This window comes from Cherax quadricarinatus, chromosome 30 (genome assembly GCF_038502225.1).
Source record: "Cherax quadricarinatus isolate ZL_2023a chromosome 30, ASM3850222v1, whole genome shotgun sequence".
Taxonomy (NCBI): Eukaryota; Metazoa; Arthropoda; class Malacostraca; order Decapoda; family Parastacidae; genus Cherax; species Cherax quadricarinatus.
Genome location: NC_091321.1, coordinates 19,982,917 through 20,001,675, shown reverse-complemented (window position 1 = coordinate 20,001,675; position 18,759 = coordinate 19,982,917). Strand labels below are relative to the sequence as shown.

Sequence of the window (18,759 nt, the reverse complement as noted above, 5' to 3'; positions counted from 1 at the left end):
GTCTGAAGGATGACCAGGAGCATTGTCTAATACTAGGAGGCACTTAAGGTCCAATTTATTTTCCAGGAGGTAATTTTTCAGTGGAGGCAAATGCATGGTGTAACCAGTCATAGAAAAAGTCCCTAGTGACCCATGCCTTACTGTTTGTCCTCCACAGCACACACAAATTAGCCATGAGGACATTGTTTTCCCTGAACACTCTGGGAGTTTCAGAGTGATACACCAATAAAGACTTCACTTTGCAATCACCACTAGCGTTGGCACACATCAACAGAGTAAGCCTGTCTTTCATAGGCTTATGTCCTGGGAGTGCCTTTTCCTCCTGAGTAATGTAGGTCCTGCTTGGCATTTTCTTCCAAAACAGGCCTGTTTCATCACAATTAAACACTCGTTCAGGTTTCAGTCCTTCACTGTCTATGTACTCCTTGAATTCCTGCACATATTTTTCAGCTGCTTTTTGGTCCGAACTGGCAGCCTCACCATGCCTTATCACACTATGTATGCCACTACGATTCTTAAATCTCTCAAACCAACCTTTGCTGGCTTTAAATTCACTCACATCACCACTAGTTGCTGGCATTTTTTTAATTAAATCGTCATGCAACTTCCTAGCCTTTTCACATATGATCGCTTGAGAGATGCTATCTCCTGCTATCTGTTTTTCGTTTATCCACACCAATAAGAGTCTCTCAACATCTTCTATCACTTGCGATCTCAGTTTTGAAAACATAGTTGCACCTTTGGCAAGAACAGCTTCTTGATTGCCGTTTTCTTGCCCACAATAGTAGCGATGGTTGATTGGGGTTTTTTGTACAACCTGGCCAGCTCGGAGACATGCACTCCACTTTCATACTTAGCAATGATCTCTTTCTTCATCTCCATAGTAATTCTCACCCTTTTTGCTGTAGGGTTGGCACTAGAAGCTTTCTTGGGGCCCATGGTGACTTATTTTGCAGGTGCAATCACTACAAACGCTGCGATAATATGAAATGTTCTGATTGTATGTTTGGATGGGACCATGGTGGCTGGCTGGCTTGTAAACACTGGCACCCACGGGACAAGTGAGGCGCGTTCAGGCCACAAGTGGACGCGTCTCGAATGGAATGAATAGCGTTGGTCAGGTTTTTTAGCGCTAGTCGAGGCAAAATTTTTGCGTTAAAATGTATCGCTAGTCGGATTTAACGTTAGACGATGCCAACGTTGGTTGAGGGTCCACTGTACTGTCTTCATAATAAGCAGAATTTGCAGTAGACTTGTTTGTGTAATTTAGTTCACATTTATGTTTTGCTACAGATGTAGTGTTTGAGGTGCATCAGAGTGTCAAGACCGGGCTGATGATGCTCGAGCTGGGCTCGCTCGAAGAGGAACACAAATTTTTACAGGTAATATCACACGCATTCTGTCTACTTCTCTACCCATACGGCTGATGCCCTTAGAATGTGGGGCCGGTCACTCATAGTTGTTTTTAAACAATAGCTGTTGCTCAATCTTAAACTAATATGTAGTTCTGCATTTGTTGGATATAATAGCATATTGGCAACAAGTATAAGCTGAAGTTTTCATTGGGTTGGCTTCACTCTGTGTAGAGATTTATTGAGTTATCACTGCACACAGCAGCATGTTGTCTTAGTGCTTGTTACTACAAACTTGTCTATCTTCATATCTGAAATGTGTGTGTCTGTACCATTGGTGTTTTCTGATATACGTACTATAAAAGTTGGTCTTATTTAGAATGTCCCTAATGACTATCTCCACACCTGCAAGTACAGTATTATGAGACGTGCTGTCAAAAGTTCTCATATTTTCACACACTTCCTGAGTGAAATATGGTGGTGGCATAGTTCTCACTGAACAGTAAATTACTTAGTAAAGTAGCATGATGAGTTTCAGTGCAATCGGTCATTTTGTTTAGGTTAGACTGGCATTTTTTGTCATGTTGTCAGTATGTTGTTGCAATTTTTTGTGTAACAGAATGGAATCTAAAAGAAAGAACAGCATGTAAGTATAATGAACTTTAATGTACTTTTTCAAGCTCGGTAAAATGGCTAGTGAAACTCACAGAATCTCTCAGCAATCATTTTTGAATAGTTTTCTCAATTTAAAGCAGGATGAACATCAGTTGAGGATGATGAATGTTCTGGTCATCCATCAGCATCAAGAACAGACACCATCCTTGAAAAAACAAGGAAGACTATTCACAAAGATTGTCATCAGAGTATCCAGGACATTGCAAGTGCTCTGGAAATTTCTTATGGGTCATGTCAAAGCATTTTGACTGAAAATTTGAACACGAGGTGAGTGGCTGCAAAATTTGAGCTCTGCTTGATGACTCAAGACCAGAAAAAGCATAGTGTTTTTGCCAAAAAACAAGATTGCAGTCATTCCCCATCCTCCCTACTTCCCAGATCTAGCCCCTTTGTGACTTCTTTTTCTTTCCAAAAATAAAAATGGCACTCACGGGGTGGTGCTTTAATGATGTGGAGGAGATTCAAGCAGAATTGCAGGCCACATTAGAAACCATTAGAAAAGAAAGTTCCAGAAATGCTTGGAGAAGTGGCAGAGGTGCTGGGATCAGTGTGTAACCTCCTAAGGAGAGTAAATCCAGGGAGACAACTTCAACTAGGTGAATAAGTTAGCCTATATTTTTTTTTTTTTTGTGGCAGTTCATGATTTTTTGAAAGCACCTTGTGCACTGCATGCTTGTGACTTTCTTTTGTGCTCAACAGTGTAACCTACATTTTGTAATGCTGCAGAAAGAAATAGTTTCTTTTGTTGAATGTATTGCACGGATAGAGGAAGCCCACCTAATAAAGAAGTTACATTTCCAAGAAATCATTTGTTTGAGAAATCTCTGCAAAGTGAAATACATTTTCCCATTGATCACTGTTACACAAATTTAATGTTCCAGAGAAGAAGGAAAATTGGCCTTAAAAAAATCAGTACAATACTTTGCTATCCAAAAAAAATTTAAGTACTGTATGTGATTCTCTTCCATAAAATTTTGTTGCTATCGGTGAAGACTTTCACCACGTGACAACATGTTTCAGGTGAACGCAGAGGGACTGGATGTGTTTGGACAGGCACCTATCAAGAAGCAACATGAATGTATATGTCCCAGCTGCTCACGAAACTTGGCAGCATCAAGGTAAGTGAACTGCTGGTACACCATTTTTTATATTTAATTTGCCATTGATTAATGGAGACCGTATGAATTACTCCACCTAATATTGGCCAGTTAACTTTTGCTGTTAGTTTTTCTTTGACAAGTTAATTCATTGCAGATCCCCAAGTAATTATGACTCATTCAGAATTTTTTTTTTTTTTTTCAACAAGTCGGCCGTCTCCCACCGAGGCAGGGTGACCCAAAAAAGAAAGAAAATCCCCAAAAAGAAAATACTTTCATCATCATTCAACGCTTTCACCACACTCACACATAATCAATATTTTTGCAGAGGTGCTCAGAATACAACAGTTTAGAAGCATATACATATAAAGATACACAACATATCCCTCCAAACTGCCAATATCCCAAACCCCTCCTTTAAAGTGCAGGCATTGTACTTCCGATTTCCAGGACTCAAGTCCGACTATATGAAAATAACCGGTTTCCCTGAATCCCTTCACTAAATATTACCCTGCTCACACTCCAACAGATCGTCAGGTCCCAAGTACCATTCGTCATCATTCACTCCTATCTAACACGCTCACGCACGCTTGCTGGAAGTCCAAGCCCCTCGCCCACAAAACCTCCTTTACCTCTTCTTTCCAACCCTTTCGAGGACGACCCCTACCCCGCCTTCCTTCCCCTATAGATTTATATGCTTTCCATGTCATTCTACTTTGATCCATTCTCTCTAAATGACCAAACCACCTCAACAACCCCTCTTCTGCCCTCTGACTAATACTTTTATTAACTCCACACCTTTTCCTAATTTCCACACTTCGAATTTTCTGCATAATATTTACACCACACATTGCCCTTAGACAGGACATCTCCACTGCCTCCAACCGTCTCCTCGCTGCTGCATTTACCACTCAAGCTTCACATCCATATAAGAGTGTTGGTACTACTATACTTTCATACATTCCCTTCTTTGCCTCCATAGATAACATTTTTTGACTCCACATATACCTCAACACACCACTCACCTTTTTTCCCTCATCAATTCTATGATTAACCTCCTCCTTCATAAATCCATCCGCTGACACATCAACTCCCAAGTATCTGAAAACATTCACTTCTTCCATACTCCTCCTCCCCAATTTGATATCCAATTTTTCTTTATCTAAATCATTTGATACCCTCATCACCTTACTCTTTTCTATGTTCACTTTCAACTTTCTACCTTTACACACATTTCCAAACTCATCCACTAACCTTTGCAATTTTTCTTTAGAATCTCCCATAAGCACAGTATCATCAGCAAAAAGTAACTTTGTCAATTCCCATTTTGAATTTGATTCCCCATAATTTAATCCCACCCCTCTCCCAAACACCCTAGCATTTACTTCTTTTACAACCCCATCTATAAATATATTAAACAACCATGGTGACATTACACATCCCTGTCTAAGACCTACTTTTACCGGGAAGTAGTCTCCCTCTCTTCTACACACCCTAACCTGAGCCTCACTAGCCTCATAAAAACTCTTTACAGCATTTAGTAACTTACCACCTATTCCATATACTTGCAACATCTGCCACATTGCTCCTCTATCCACTCTATCATATGCCTTTTCTAAATCCAAATATGCAATAAAAACTTCCCTACCTTTATCTAAATACTGTTCACATATATGCTTCAATGTAAACACTTGATCTACACATCCCCTACCCACTCTGAAACCTCCTTGCTCATCTGCAATCCTACATTCTGTCTTACCTCTAATTCTTTCAATTATAACCCTACCGTACACTTTTCCTGGTATACTTGGTAAACTTATTCCTCTATAATTTTTACAATCTCTTTTGTCCCCTTTCTCTTTATATAAAGGGACTATACATGCTCTCTGCCAATCCCTAGGTATCTTCCCCTCTTTCATACATTTATTAAACAAAAATACCAACCACTCCAACACTATATCCTCCCCTGCTTTTAACATTTCTGTCATGATCCCACCAGTTCCAGCTGCTTTACCCCCTTTCATTCTACGTAATGCCTCATGTACCTCCCCCACACTTACATTCTGCTCTTCTTCACTCCTAAAAGATGGTATGCCTCCCTGACCAGTGCATGAAATTACCGCCTCCCTTTCTTCCTCAACATTTAAAAGTTCCTCAAAATATTCTCGCCGTCTACCTAATACCTCCATCTCCCCATCTACTAACTCCCCTACTTTGTTTTTAACTGACAAGTCCATACTTTCCCTAGGCTTTCTTAACTTGTTTAACTCCAAAATTTTTTCTTATTTTCATTAAAATTTCTTGACAGTGCCTCTCCCACTCTTTCATCTGCTCTCCTTTTGCACTCTCTCACCACTCTCTTCACCTTTCTTTTACTCTCCATATACTCTGCTCTTCTTATAACACTTCTGCTTTGTAAAAACCTCTCATAAGCTACCTTTTTCTCTTTTATCACACCTTTTACTTCATCATTCCACCAATCACTCCTCTTTCCTCCTGCCCCCACCCTCCTATAACCACAAACTTCTGCCCCACATTCTAATACTGCATTTTTAAAACTATTCCAACCCTCTTCAACCCCCCACTACTCATCTTTACACTAGCCCACCTTTCTGCCAATAGTCGCTTATATCTCCCCCGAACTTCCTCCTCCGTTAGTTTATACACTTTCACCTCCCTCTTACTTGTTGTTGCCACCTTCCTCTTTTCCCATCTACCTCTTACTCTAACTGTAGCTACAACTAAATAATGATCCGATATATCAGTTGCCCCTCTATAAACATGCACATCCTGGAGCCTACCCATCAACCTTTTATCCACCAATACATAATCTAACAAACTACTTTCATTATGTGCTACATCATACCTTGTATATTTATTTATCCTCTTTTTCATAAAATATGTATTACTTATTACCAAATCTCTTTCTACACATAGCTCAATTAAAGGCTCCCCATTTACATTTACCCCTGGCACCCCAAATTTACCTACTACTCCCTCCATAACATTTTTACCCACTTTAGCATTGAAATCCCCGACCACCATTACTCTCACACTTGATTCAAAACTCCCCACACATTCACCCAACATTTCCCAAAATCTCTCTCTCTCCTCTACACTTCTCTCTTCTCCAGGTGCATACACGCTTACTATCACCCACTTTTCACATCCAATCTTTATTTTACTCTACATAATCCTTGAATTGTATTTGGAAATTGATTGTTTTAGCATTTTCTGTGAATCAGAAAGCTCCCTGCATAAATATATCTGAAGTGATTGTATAAAACTGAAAAAATTAATGTATTTTAGATTTTTGTGCTGCCTTTGTAATTCTTGATTATTATAATCATATGGCAGAAGATGCAAAGAACTTTACTTAGCACCTCTAATAATCAAAGTTATTTATTAGCTTTGTCTAACTTGCAGGTTTGCTCCGCACCTTGAAAAGTGTATGGGGATGGGCAGGAACTCATCACGCATAGCTAGTAGACGTATCCAAAATTCAACCAAAGAGAACAGCCACAATCATACTGGAGGAAGTGATGATGATGATGACGATGACGATTGGGTTATTGACCGCAAACGGAAGAAGCGAGACAAGAATTCACCTCGTAGATCCAAAAATGCCAAAGTAAGTTCTTTGCTGATCTGTTGAATCTTCAACATTCGGAAATAATTTGTGTAACTTCTAAGTGCCCAAATATAGTAGCCTTGGTAGTACATGCACTTCCATGAAGTTATAAAAATAATCAACTCTTCATTATTAAACATTTGCAGAATATGTTTGTGAATACCAAAGCATACTTTTTTAAAATTTTAATTTTATATAATTTCACATAGAATAAAAAAAATCTCAGATGAACTTGACTCATAAAGCAAAAGTACTTCAAGTTATTCATAAAATGTTGTAGATTGTCAGGATATATAGATACAGGTATTACTTCTAGATGCAAACACATGTGGCAGTTGTAGCAGAGATGCCATAGTTGGTGATACATTAGTTAAGCCAAGTCATTTAAAAAATATAATAATTGCTGGATCTTATAATAAGATGGCAATTGAAGGGTAGAAATAATAGAAATTTAGTTTTTAAAAGTTATATTCGCTGTACATAGTAATTTATCCAAGTATTGTATCAGTTGTTGTGCAGTGCTTTGATAGAAGATCCCCATAACGCTTCCTTATTCCAAGTTAACTTATGCTTAAGCATCTCTTTCCTTCTAAAGCATAATCTTATACAGTGGACCCCTGGTTATCGGCCGTAATCAGTTCCAGAAGGTCGGCCGATAACTGAAATGGCCGATAACCGAATTAATATTTCCCATTAGAATTAATGGAAATACAATTAATCCGTTCCAAACAAAAAATATTCACAAAAAAAATAATTTTTTTAACAATTATGTACGTACTACTACATACCTTTATTGAAGGCTAATGGTGGCTTCTGGAAGATAGGCAGGAGGAAAGAGGGAGGAGTTAGTGTTTGGAAGGGGTATCCCCCTCCATAAAGACTTTAGGTAGCAAAGCCTTCTCTGGGGTTACTTCCCTTCTCTGTCTTTTATTGCCACAAGGACCAGCTTGAGAGTCACTGGACCCCTGTCTCACAAAATAACTGTCCAGAGTGCTCTGTTTCTGGCATCTCTTTAAGATTTCCCTGAAGTGGGACAGGGTTTTGTCACTAAACATGTTGCAGATATCACTTGTTTCAGCTTTGTCAGGGTTGTGTTTCTCTACAAAAGCTTGCACCCTAGTCCACATTGCACACACCTCTTTAATCTCTGAAGAAGGCACCTCCTTCACTCCCTCTTCCTCCTCCTCTGAAGCAAGTTCCTCAGCTGCAGTCTGTTGCTGTTCAAGATGAAGCTCTTGCAGCTCTTCAGTGGTTAGCTCTTCCCTGTGGTCCTCCACCAACTCTTCCACATCCTTGCCACTCACCTCCAACCCCAGGGACTTTCCCAGTGCCACAATAGAGTCCACAGGGTTGGCAGGGTCAGGATCAGGGTGAGCCTGAAACCCTTCAGAATCCCTCTCTTGGACACAATCTGGCTACAGTTTTCTCCAAGCAAAGTTCAAAGTCCTGGAAGTCACTCCCTCCCAAGCTTTATCTATAAGGCTTATGTAATGGAGGATAGTGAAGTGTTTCCTCCAGAACTGTCTTAGGGTCAACTGAGTGTCTGAGGTCACTTCAAAGCACTTTTGAAATGCTGCTTTTGTGTAGAGTTTTTTGAAGTTAGAAATGACCTGCTGGTCCATGGGCTGGAGGAGAGGAGTGGTGTTAGGAAGCAAGAACTTCACCGTGATGAAACTGGAGTCCCTAAGCAATTGGTCTTGCAAGTCTGGAGGATGTGCAGGAGCATTGTCCAGTACCAGGAGGCACTTGAGTGGCAATTTCTTTTCCAGGAGGTATTTTTTCACACTTGGGCCAAACACATCATTAACCCACTCTTTGAAAATTTGCCTTGTGACTCATGCCTTATGATTAGCTTTCCACATCACACACAATCTATTCTTCATGACATTGTTTTTCTTGAACACTGGGATTTTCTGAGTGATACACGAGTAAAGGCTTCACTTTGAAATCCCCACTTGCATTACCACACAACAAAAGAGTAACCCTGTCTTTCATAGGCTTGTGTCCTGGCAATGCCTTTTCCTCCTGGGTAATGTAGGTCCTGTTTGGGATTTTCTTCCAAAACAGGCCTGTTTCGTCACAACCAAACACTTGTTGGGGCTTGAATCCTTCAGCCTTTACATAGTCCTGGAATTCGTGAACATACTTTTCAGCTGCACATTTGTCAGAACTTGCAGTCTCACCATGCCTTACAACACTGTGTATGCCACTACGCTTCTTAAGTCTATCAAACCATCCTTTGCTGGCCCTAGATTCACAAACTGCAGTACTTGTTCCAGGCATTTTCTTTGCAAGATCCTCATGCAACTGCTTTGCCTTCTCACAAATAATCGACTCCACAACACTGTCTCCCACTAATTCTTTTTCCTTAATCTACAATAATAATAACTTTTCCATCTCTTCCATTATTGGTGGCCTTTGTTTAGTTAGAAAAGTTACTCCTTTTGCAACATTAGCATCTTTGATTTGTTCTTTCTTTGCCAGGATGGATGTAATTGTTGATTTATTCTTGCTGTACATCCTGGCAAATTCCACCACCTTCATAACACTCTCAAACTTTTCTATCACTTCACACTTAAATTCCATGGTGTTTCTCACTTTCTTTACCACAGGAACTTTACTAGGAACTTTCTTTGGAGCCATGGTTACTTATTTCACAGTTGCACTGCAAGAAAAACCCAATAAAAACAATGGTAAAGAAGCGAAATGTTTGAATGTATGAGCAGAAGCTTCCTCGGCCACCAAGAGACAAAGCCAAACTGAAGTGCAAGCTGCCCCAGCCAGCGGATGAACGCGTCTAAAATGGCCGATAACTGAGTGAACGGCCAATAACTGGGCGCCAAAAAACCCGCCGATAACAGAGTTGGCCGATAACCAAACCGGTCGATAACTGGGGGGTCCAATGTATACTGTACTTTCTCGCACCGTTTAAAGCATCATCTTATACGCTGTCTTCCATCTTTTAATGCAGCATCTTATATGCTGTCTCTACCTCTTCAAAGTTTACATACCCAATCCTCGGTTTAAAATTGGTGTAGAGCTTTTGCATGACATACTACTCTTGAGCATAACTGAAGCATAATGATAGTTTAATTTGCGGCTTGCTACAGACATGGGGGAAATAAATTATAGGTAATAAGTGCAGTATTTTAACAGCTCAAGTCTGACAGCATATCATCTAGTAGCAGTGTTGAAAGTACATTGGCATCAGGAACAACGGAAGAGAAACGTGCCATTCTCAAGCAAATTTGTGGAGTCATCTCTGAACACACACACAAAATGTGCACTCGTTCCCTTCGATGTCCACAACACAGTAACGAGCAGAGACAGGCTGTCAGGGATCAGGTATGTTGTAAAATAAAGGGTCATTGTTATACTACTTGTGGCTATGTCTAGGAATATTTGCCTAAAACAATTAAAAATTAAATGTAATTATTCCATTAGAGTTGTCAGTTTATTGTACACAAATAGCTAAAAAATTAATTAAATGTAAAAAAATTATGAAATATATTCATGCTAAATGAATCAAAGACTTCCATATTCTAATTTTATTTCAAGTAAATATTAATTAGTGGATGAGTTTGGGAATGTGTGTAAAGGTAGAAAGTTGAAAGTGAACATAGAAAAGAGTAAGGTGATGAGGGTGTCAAATGATTTAGATAAAGAAAAATTGGATATCAAACTGGGGAGGAGGAGTATGGAAGAAATGAATGTTTTCAGATACTTGGGAGTTGACGTGTCGGCGGATGGATTTATGAAGGATGAGGTTAATCATAGAATTGATGAGGGAAAAAAGGTGAGTGGTGCGTTGAGGTATATGTGGAGTCAAAAAACGTTATCTATGGAGGCAAAGAAGGGAATGTATGAAAGTATAGTAGTACCAACACTCTTATATGAGTGTGAAGCTTGGGTGGTAAATGCAGCAGCGAGGAGACGGTTGGAGGCAGTGGAGATGTCCTGTTTAAGGGCAATGTGTGGTGTAAATATTATGCAGAAAATTCGGAGTGTGGAAATTAGGAGAAGGTGTGGAGTTAATAAAAGTATTAGTCAGAGGGCAGAAGAGGGGTTGTTGAGGTGGTTTGGTCATTTAGAGAGAATGGATCAAAGTAGAATGACATGGAAAGCATATAAATCTATAGGGGAAGGAAGGCGGGGTAGGGGTCGTCCTCGAAAGGGTTGGAGAGAGGGGGTAAAGGAGGTTTTGTGGGCAAGGGGCTTGGACTTCCAGCAAGCGTGCGTGAGCGTGTTAGATAGGAGTGAATGGAGACGAATGGTACTTGGGACCTGACGATCTGTTGGAGTGTGAGCAGGGTAATATTTAGTGAAGGGATTCAGGGAAACCGGTTATTTTCATATAGTCGGACTTGAGTCCTGGAAATGGGAAGTACAATGCCTGCACTTTAAAGGAGGGGTTTGGGATATTGGCAGTTTGGAGGGATATGTTGTGTATCTTTATATGTGTATGCTTCTAGACTGTTGTATTCTGAGCACCTCTGCAAAAACAGTGATAATGTGCGAGTGTGGTGAAAGCGTTGAATGATGATGAAAGTATTTTCTTTTTGGGGATTTTCTTTCTTTTTTTTGGGTCACCCTGCCTCGGTGGGAGACGGCTGACTTGTTGAAAAAAAAAAAAAAAAAATTATTAATACATGTATTTTATACGTACTTAATTCTTTGTGTATACTGTATATGCATATATACTACTACTTTCAACATACCAGCTGTATCCCACCGAGGCAGGGAGGCCCAAAAGGAAAAACGAAAGTTTCTCCTTTCAAATTTAGTAATATATACAGGAGAAGGGGTTACTAGCCCCTTGCTCCCGGCATTTTAGTTGTCTCTTACGACACGCATGGCTTACGGAGGAAGAATTCTGTTCCACTTCCCCATGGAGATAAGAGGAAATAAACCAGAACAAGAACTAGAAAGAAAATAGAAGAAAACCCAGAGGGGTATGTATATATATGCTCGTATGTGTAGGATTATGTGGAGTAAAATAAAGATTGGATGTGAAAAGTGGGTTATAGTAAGCGTGTATGCACCTGGAGAAGAGAGAAGTGTAGAGGAGAGACAGAGAGATTCTGGGAAATGTTGAGTGAATGCGTGGGGAGTTTTGAATCAAGTGTGAGAGTAATGGTGGTTGGGGATTTCAATGCTAAAGTGGGTAAAAATGTTATGGAGGGAGTAGTAAGTAAATTTGGGGTGCCAGGGGTAAATGTAAATGGGGAGCCTTTAATTGAGCTATGTGTAGAAAGAAATTTGGTAATAAGTAATACATATTTTATGAAAAAGAGGATAAATAAATATACAAGGTATGATGTAGCACGTAATGAAAGTAGTTTGTTAGATTATGTATTGGTGGATAAAAGGTTGATGGGTAGGCTCCAGGATGTACATGTTTATAGAGGGGCAACTGATATATCGGATCATTATTTAGTTGTAGCTACAGTTAGAGTAAGAGGTAGATGGGAAAAGAGGAAGGTGGCAACAACAAGTAAGAGGGAGGTGAAAGTGTATAAACTAAGGGAGGAGGAAGTTCGGGGGAGTTATAAGCGACTATTGGCAGAAAGGTGGGCTAGTGCAAAGATGAGTAGTAGGGGGGTTGAAGAGGGTTGGAATAGTTTTAAAAATGCAGTATTAGAATGTGGGGCAGAAGTTTGTGGTTATAGGAGGGTGGGGGCAGAAGGAAAGAGGAGTGATTGGTGGAATGATGAAGTAAAGGGTGTGATAAAAGAGAAAAAGGTAGCTTACGAGAGGTTTTTACAAAGCAGAAGTGTTATAAGAAGAGCAGAGTGTATGGAGAGTAAAAGAAAGGTGAAGAGAGTGGTGAGAGAGTGCAAAAGGAGAGCAGATGAAAGAGTGGGAGAGGCACTGTCAAGAAATTTTAATGAAAATAAGAAAAAATTTTGGAGTGAGTTAAACAAGTTAAGAAAGCCTAGGGAAAGTATGGATTTGTCAGTTAAAAACAGAGTAGGGGAGTTAGTAGATGGGGAGATGGAGGTATTAGGTAGATGGCGAGAATATTTTGAGGAACTTTTAAATGTTGAGGAAGAAAGGGAGGCGGTAATTTCATGCACTGGCCAGGGAAGTATACCATCTTTTAGGAGTGAAGAAGAGCAGAATGTAAGTGTGGTGGAGGTACGTGAGGCATTACGTAGAATGAAAGGGGGTAAAGCAGCTGGAACTGATGGGATCATGACAGAAATGTTAAAAGCAGGGGGGGATATAGTGTTGGAGTGGTTGGTACTTTTGTTTAATAAATGTATGAAAGAGGGGAAGGTACCTAGGGATTGGCAGAGAGCATGTATAGTCCCTTTATATAAAGGGAAAGGGGACAAAAGAGATTGTAAAAATTATAGAGGAATAAGTTTACTGAGTATACCAGGAAAAGTGTACGGTAGGGTTATAATTGAAAGAATTAGAGGTAAGACAGAATGTAGGATTGCAGATGAGCAGGGAGGCTTCAGAGTGGGTAGGGGATGTGTAGATCAAGTGTTTACATTGAAGCATATATGTGAACAGTATTTAGATAAAGGTAGGGAAGTTTTTATTGCATTTATGGATTTAGAAAAGGCATATGATAGAGTGGATAGAGGAGCAATGTGGCAGATGTTGCAAGTATATGGAATAGGTGGTAAGTTACTAAATGCTGTAAAGAGCTTTTATGAGGATAGTGAGGCTCAGGTTAGGGTGTGTAGAAGAGAGGGAGACTACTTCCCGGTAAAAGTAGGTCTTAGACAGGGATGTGTAATGTCACCATGGTTGTTTAATATATTTATAGATGGGGTTGTAAAAGAAGTAAATGCTAGGGTGTTCGGGAGAGGGGTGGGATTAAATTATGGGGAATCAAATTCAAAATGGGAATTGACACAGTTACTTTTTGCTGATGATACTGTGCTTATGGGAGATTCTAAAGAAAAATTGCAAAGGTTAGTGGATGAGTTTGGAAATGTGTGTAAAGGTAGAAAGTTGAAAGTGAACATAGAAAAGAGTAAGGTGATGAGGGTATCAAATGATTTAGATAAAGAAAAATTGGATATCAAATTGGGGAGGAGGAGTATGGAAGAAGTGAATGTTTTCAGATACAGTGGACCCCCGGTTAACGAACTTTTTTCATTCCAGTAGTATGTTCAGGTGCCAGTACTGACCGAATTTTTTCCCATAAGGAATATTGTGAAGTAGATTAGTCCATTTCAGACCCCCAAACATACACGTACAAACGCACTTACATAAATACACTTACATAATTGGTCGCATTTGGAGGCGATCGTTAAGCGGGGGTCCACTGTACTTGGGAGTTGACGTGTCGGCGGATGGATTTATGAAGGATGAGGTTAATCATAGAATTGATGAGGGAAAAAAGGTGAGTGGTGCGTTGAGGTATATGTGGAGTAAAAGAACGTTATCTATGGAGGCAAAGAAGGGAATGTATGAAGGTATAGTAGTACCAACACTCTTATATGGATGTGAAGCTTGGGTGGTAAATGCAGCAGCGAGGAGACGGTTGGAGGCAGTGGAGATGTCCTGTCTAAGGGCAATGTGTGGTGTAAATATTATGCAGAAAATTCGGAGTGTGGAAATTAGGAGAAGGTGTGGAGTTAATAAAAGCATTAGTCAGAGGGCAGAAGAGGGGTTGTTGAGGTGGTTTGGTCATTTAGAGAGAATGGATCAAAGTAGAATGACATGGAAAGCATATAAATCTACAGAGGAAGGAAGGAGGGGTAGGGGTCATCCTCGAAAGGGTTGGAAAGAGGGGGTAAAGGAGGTTTTGTGGGCGAGGGGCTTGGACTTCCACCAAGCGTGCATGAGCGTGTTAGATAGGAGTGAATGGAGACGAATGATACTTGGGACCTGACGATCTGTTGGAGTGTGAGCAGGGTAATATTTAGTGAAGGGATTCAGGGAAACCGGTTATTTTCATATAGTCGGACTTGAGTCCTGGAAATGGGAAGTACAATGCCTGCACTTTAAAGGAGGGTTTTGGGATACTGGCAGTTTGGAGGGGTATGTTGTGTATCTTTATACGTATATGCTTCTAAACTGTTGTATTCCGAGCACCTCTGCAAAAGCAGTGATAATGTGTGTGTGTGGTGAAAGTGTTGAATGATGAAAGTATTTTCTTTTTGGGGATTTTCTTTCTTTTTTGGGTCACCCTGCCTCGGTGGGAGACGGCCGACTTGTTGAAAAAAAAAAAAAAGTGTAGTGTGACCTAAGTGTAAGTAGAAGTAGCAAGATGTACCTGAAATCTTGCATGTTTATGAGACCGAAAAAAAACACCAGCAATCCTACCATCATGTAAAACAATTACAGGCTTCCGTTTTGCACTCACTTTGCAGGACAGTAGTACCTCCCTGGGTGGTTGCTGTCTACCAACCTACTATCTAGAATATATACATACATATGCATTAATACATATACAGTAGTCCCCCGGTATCCATGGATGGTACATTCTAAGACCTGCTGTGGATACCAAAAGTACAGATAGTAGCAAACTCAGTATACATGTCATTTATCGTTTACAGGTTGGCCCTGCTTATACAGCAGGTTAGGTTGTGGGTTACCGCTGTAAAACAAAAATCACTGTAAAGGGAATCATAACCTTTTTTCATTATCATATATTAAGTGAGCAATATAGCTAGGCCTAAAAAATGCATATAACATGTATAATGTACACATTACTTACTTTAGAATATTTATGTCCTTAGCTTATAGTGAGTGGTGAATATATTTATTGTAGGAAGTCTGAATAAATGAAGACTGGATATAAATGAAAACTGCTGTATTTAGCAAAATTCTGTAAAACAGGGCCCTCCTGTACATACATACCTACGATAAGTTTAATTGATATATGTATTAAACACAGTAAGACATTACCAACATTAAATATTAATAAAATACACCCCCACCACCACCACCGCCGCTGTCTAACCAGTTGATTGACTGACTGATTTATTGGCTGAATGACTAACTTATTGACTGACTGATTTACTGCCTGACTTGGCAGTGACAGTGAATGCCTCTTTGCTGCTAAGTCCAATTTTCAGTATATTATTTTTATTCATTTGTTTGACCAATCTTATGAAACTTGATTTGACCATGTTTTATGCACTGTTATTCAAACAGTAAAAAATGAATTAAATTGGACAATAAATAAAAAACCTGCAAATAGTAACATCTGTAATATTTTTGTGTTGAGGTAAACCACGGAAACTGAATCCATGGATACAGGGGTGCGCGCGCGCACACGCACGCACACATGCACACACACACACACACACACACACACACACACACACACACACACACACACACACACACACACACAACTACCTGAGGTATGGAAGACGGCAAATGTAGTTCCCATTTTTAAAAAAGGAGACAGAAAAGAGGCACTAAACTACAGACCTGTGTCATTGACGTGTATAGTACGCAAAATTATGGAGAAGATTATCAGGAGGAGAGTGGTGGAGCACCTGGAATGGAACAAGAGTATAAATGCCAACCAGCACGGATTCACGTAAGGCAAATCCTGTGTCACAAACCTTCTGGAGTTTTATGATAAAATAACAGAAGTAAGACACGAGAGAGAGGGGTGGGTTGATTGCATCTTCTTGGACTGCAAGAAGGCCTTTGACACAGTTCCTCACAAGAGATTAGTGCAGAAGCTAGAGCATCAGGCGCATATAACAGGAAGGGCACTGCAATGGATCAGAGAATACCTGACAGGGAGGCAACAACGAGTCATGGTACGGAATGATGTATCACAGTGGGCACCTGTGACGAGCGGGGTCCCACAGGGGTCGGTCCTAGGACCAGTGCTATTTTTGGTATATGTGAACGACATGATGGAAGGGTTAGACTCAGAAGTGTCCCTGTTTGCAGATGATGTGAAGTTAATGAGGAGAATTAAATCTGATGAGGACCAGGCAGGACTTCAAAGAGACCTGGACAGACTGGACACCTGGTCCAGCAAATGGCTTCTCGAATTTAATCCTGCCAAATGCAAAGTCATGAAGATAGGGGAAGGGCACAGAAGACCACAGACAGAGTATAGGCTAGGTGGCCAAAGACTGCAAACCTCACTCAAGGAGAAAGATCTTGGGGTGAGTATAACACCGAGCATGTCTCCGGAAGCACACATCAATCAGATAACTGCTGCAGCATATGGGCGCCTGGCAAACCTGAGAACAGCATTCCGATACCTTAGTAAGGAATCGTTCAAGACACTGTACACCGTGTATGTCAGGCCCATACTGGAGTATGCAGCACCTGTTTGGAACCCGCACTTGATAAAGCACGTCAAGAAACTAGAGAAAGTACAAAGGTTTGCAACAAGGTTAGTTCCAGAGCTAAGGGGAATGTCCTATGAAGAAAGATTAAGGGAAATCGGCCTGACGACACTGGAGGACAGGAGGGTCAAGGGAGACATGATAACGACATATAAAATACTGCGTGGAATAGACAAGGTGGACAAGGACAGGATGTTCCAGGGAGGGGACACAGAAACAAGAGGCCACAATTGGAAGTTGAAGACACAAATGAGTCAGAGAGATAGTAGGAAGTATTTCTTCAGTCATAAAGTTGTAAGGCAGTGGAATAGCCTAGAAAATGACGTAGTGGAGGCAGGAACCATACACAGTTTTAAGACGAGGTTTGATTAAGCTCATGGAGCGGGGAGAGAGAGGGCCTAGTAGCAACCGGTGAAGAGGCGGGGCCAGGAGCTGGGACTCGACCCCTGCAACCACAAATAGGTGAGTACAAATAGATGAGTACACACACACACACACACACATACACACATACACACATACACACACACACACACACACACACACACACACACACACACACACACACACACACACACACACACACACACACACACACACACACACACTCACACACACACACACACACTCACACACACACACACACACACACACACACTCACACTCACACTCACACTCACTCTCTCTCTCTCTCTCTCTCTCTCTCTCTCTCTCTCTCTCTCTCTCTCTCTCTCTCTCTCTCTCTCTCTCTCACACTCTCACACTCACTCTCTCACTCTCTCACTCACTAACGACATATAAAATATTCAGAGGAATCGACAAGGTGGACAGAGACAGGATGTTCCAGAGATGGGACACAGCAACAAGGGGTCACAGTTGGAAGTTGAAGACTCAGATGAACCACAGGGTTGTTAGGAAGTATTTCTTAAGTCACAGAGTTGTCAGGAAGTGGAATAGTTTGGGAAGTGATGCAGTGGAGGCAGGATCCATACATAGCTTTAAGAAGAGGATTGATAAAGGTCATGGAGTGGGAAGAGTGACCGAGTAGCAGCCAGTGAAGAGGCAGGGCCAGGAGCTGTGAATCGACCCCTGCAACCACAACTAGGTGAGTACACACATGGAGGAGCTATGACTCAACCACAGCAACCACACCTAGGTAAGTATACATACACACACATGCACATGCACACACACACAAATGTACATAGATACATATATTTACATAGATTTTTTTTTTCTTCAACAAGTCGGCCGTCTCCCACCGAGGCAGGGTGACCCAAGAAGAAAGAAAATCCCCAAAAAGAAAATACTTTCATCATCATTCAACACTTTCACCTCACTCACACATAATCACTGTTTTTGCAGAGGTGCTCAGAACACAACAGTTTAGAAGTATTTATTATTGTTATTTTTTTTATTATCACACTGGCTGATTCCCACCAAGGCAGGGTGGCCCGAAAAAGAAAAACTTTCACCATCATTCACTCCATCACTGTCTTGCCAGAAGGGTGATTTACACTACAATTTTTAAACTGCAACATTAACACCCCTCCTTCAGAGTGCAGGCACTGTACTTCCCATCTCCAGGACTCAAGTCCGGCCTGCCGGTTTCCCTGAACCCCTTCATAAATGTTACTTTGCTCACACTCCAACAGCACGTCAAGTATTAAAAACCATTTGTCTCCATTCACTCCTATCAAACACGCTCACGCATG

At 40.7% G+C, this 18,759-nt stretch overlaps 1 protein-coding gene across 3 annotated transcripts in view; it reads left to right on the top strand.

Annotated features, from left to right (window-relative positions):
- Sgf11 (SAGA associated factor 11kDa) overlaps nucleotides 1-18,759 on the top strand; it is a 128,471-nt gene that overhangs the window by 32,801 nt on the left and 76,911 nt on the right. For all 3 annotated transcript variants that reach the window (XM_070089982.1, XM_070089981.1, XM_070089983.1), the window contains exons 3-6: nucleotides 1,294-1,382; nucleotides 3,048-3,145; nucleotides 6,551-6,755; nucleotides 9,912-10,100. In XM_070089982.1, coding sequence (XP_069946083.1) covers nucleotides 1,294-1,382; nucleotides 3,048-3,145; nucleotides 6,551-6,755; nucleotides 9,912-10,100 — 581 coding nt within the window. The remainder of the gene's footprint in view (nucleotides 1-1,293; nucleotides 1,383-3,047; nucleotides 3,146-6,550; nucleotides 6,756-9,911; nucleotides 10,101-18,759) is intronic.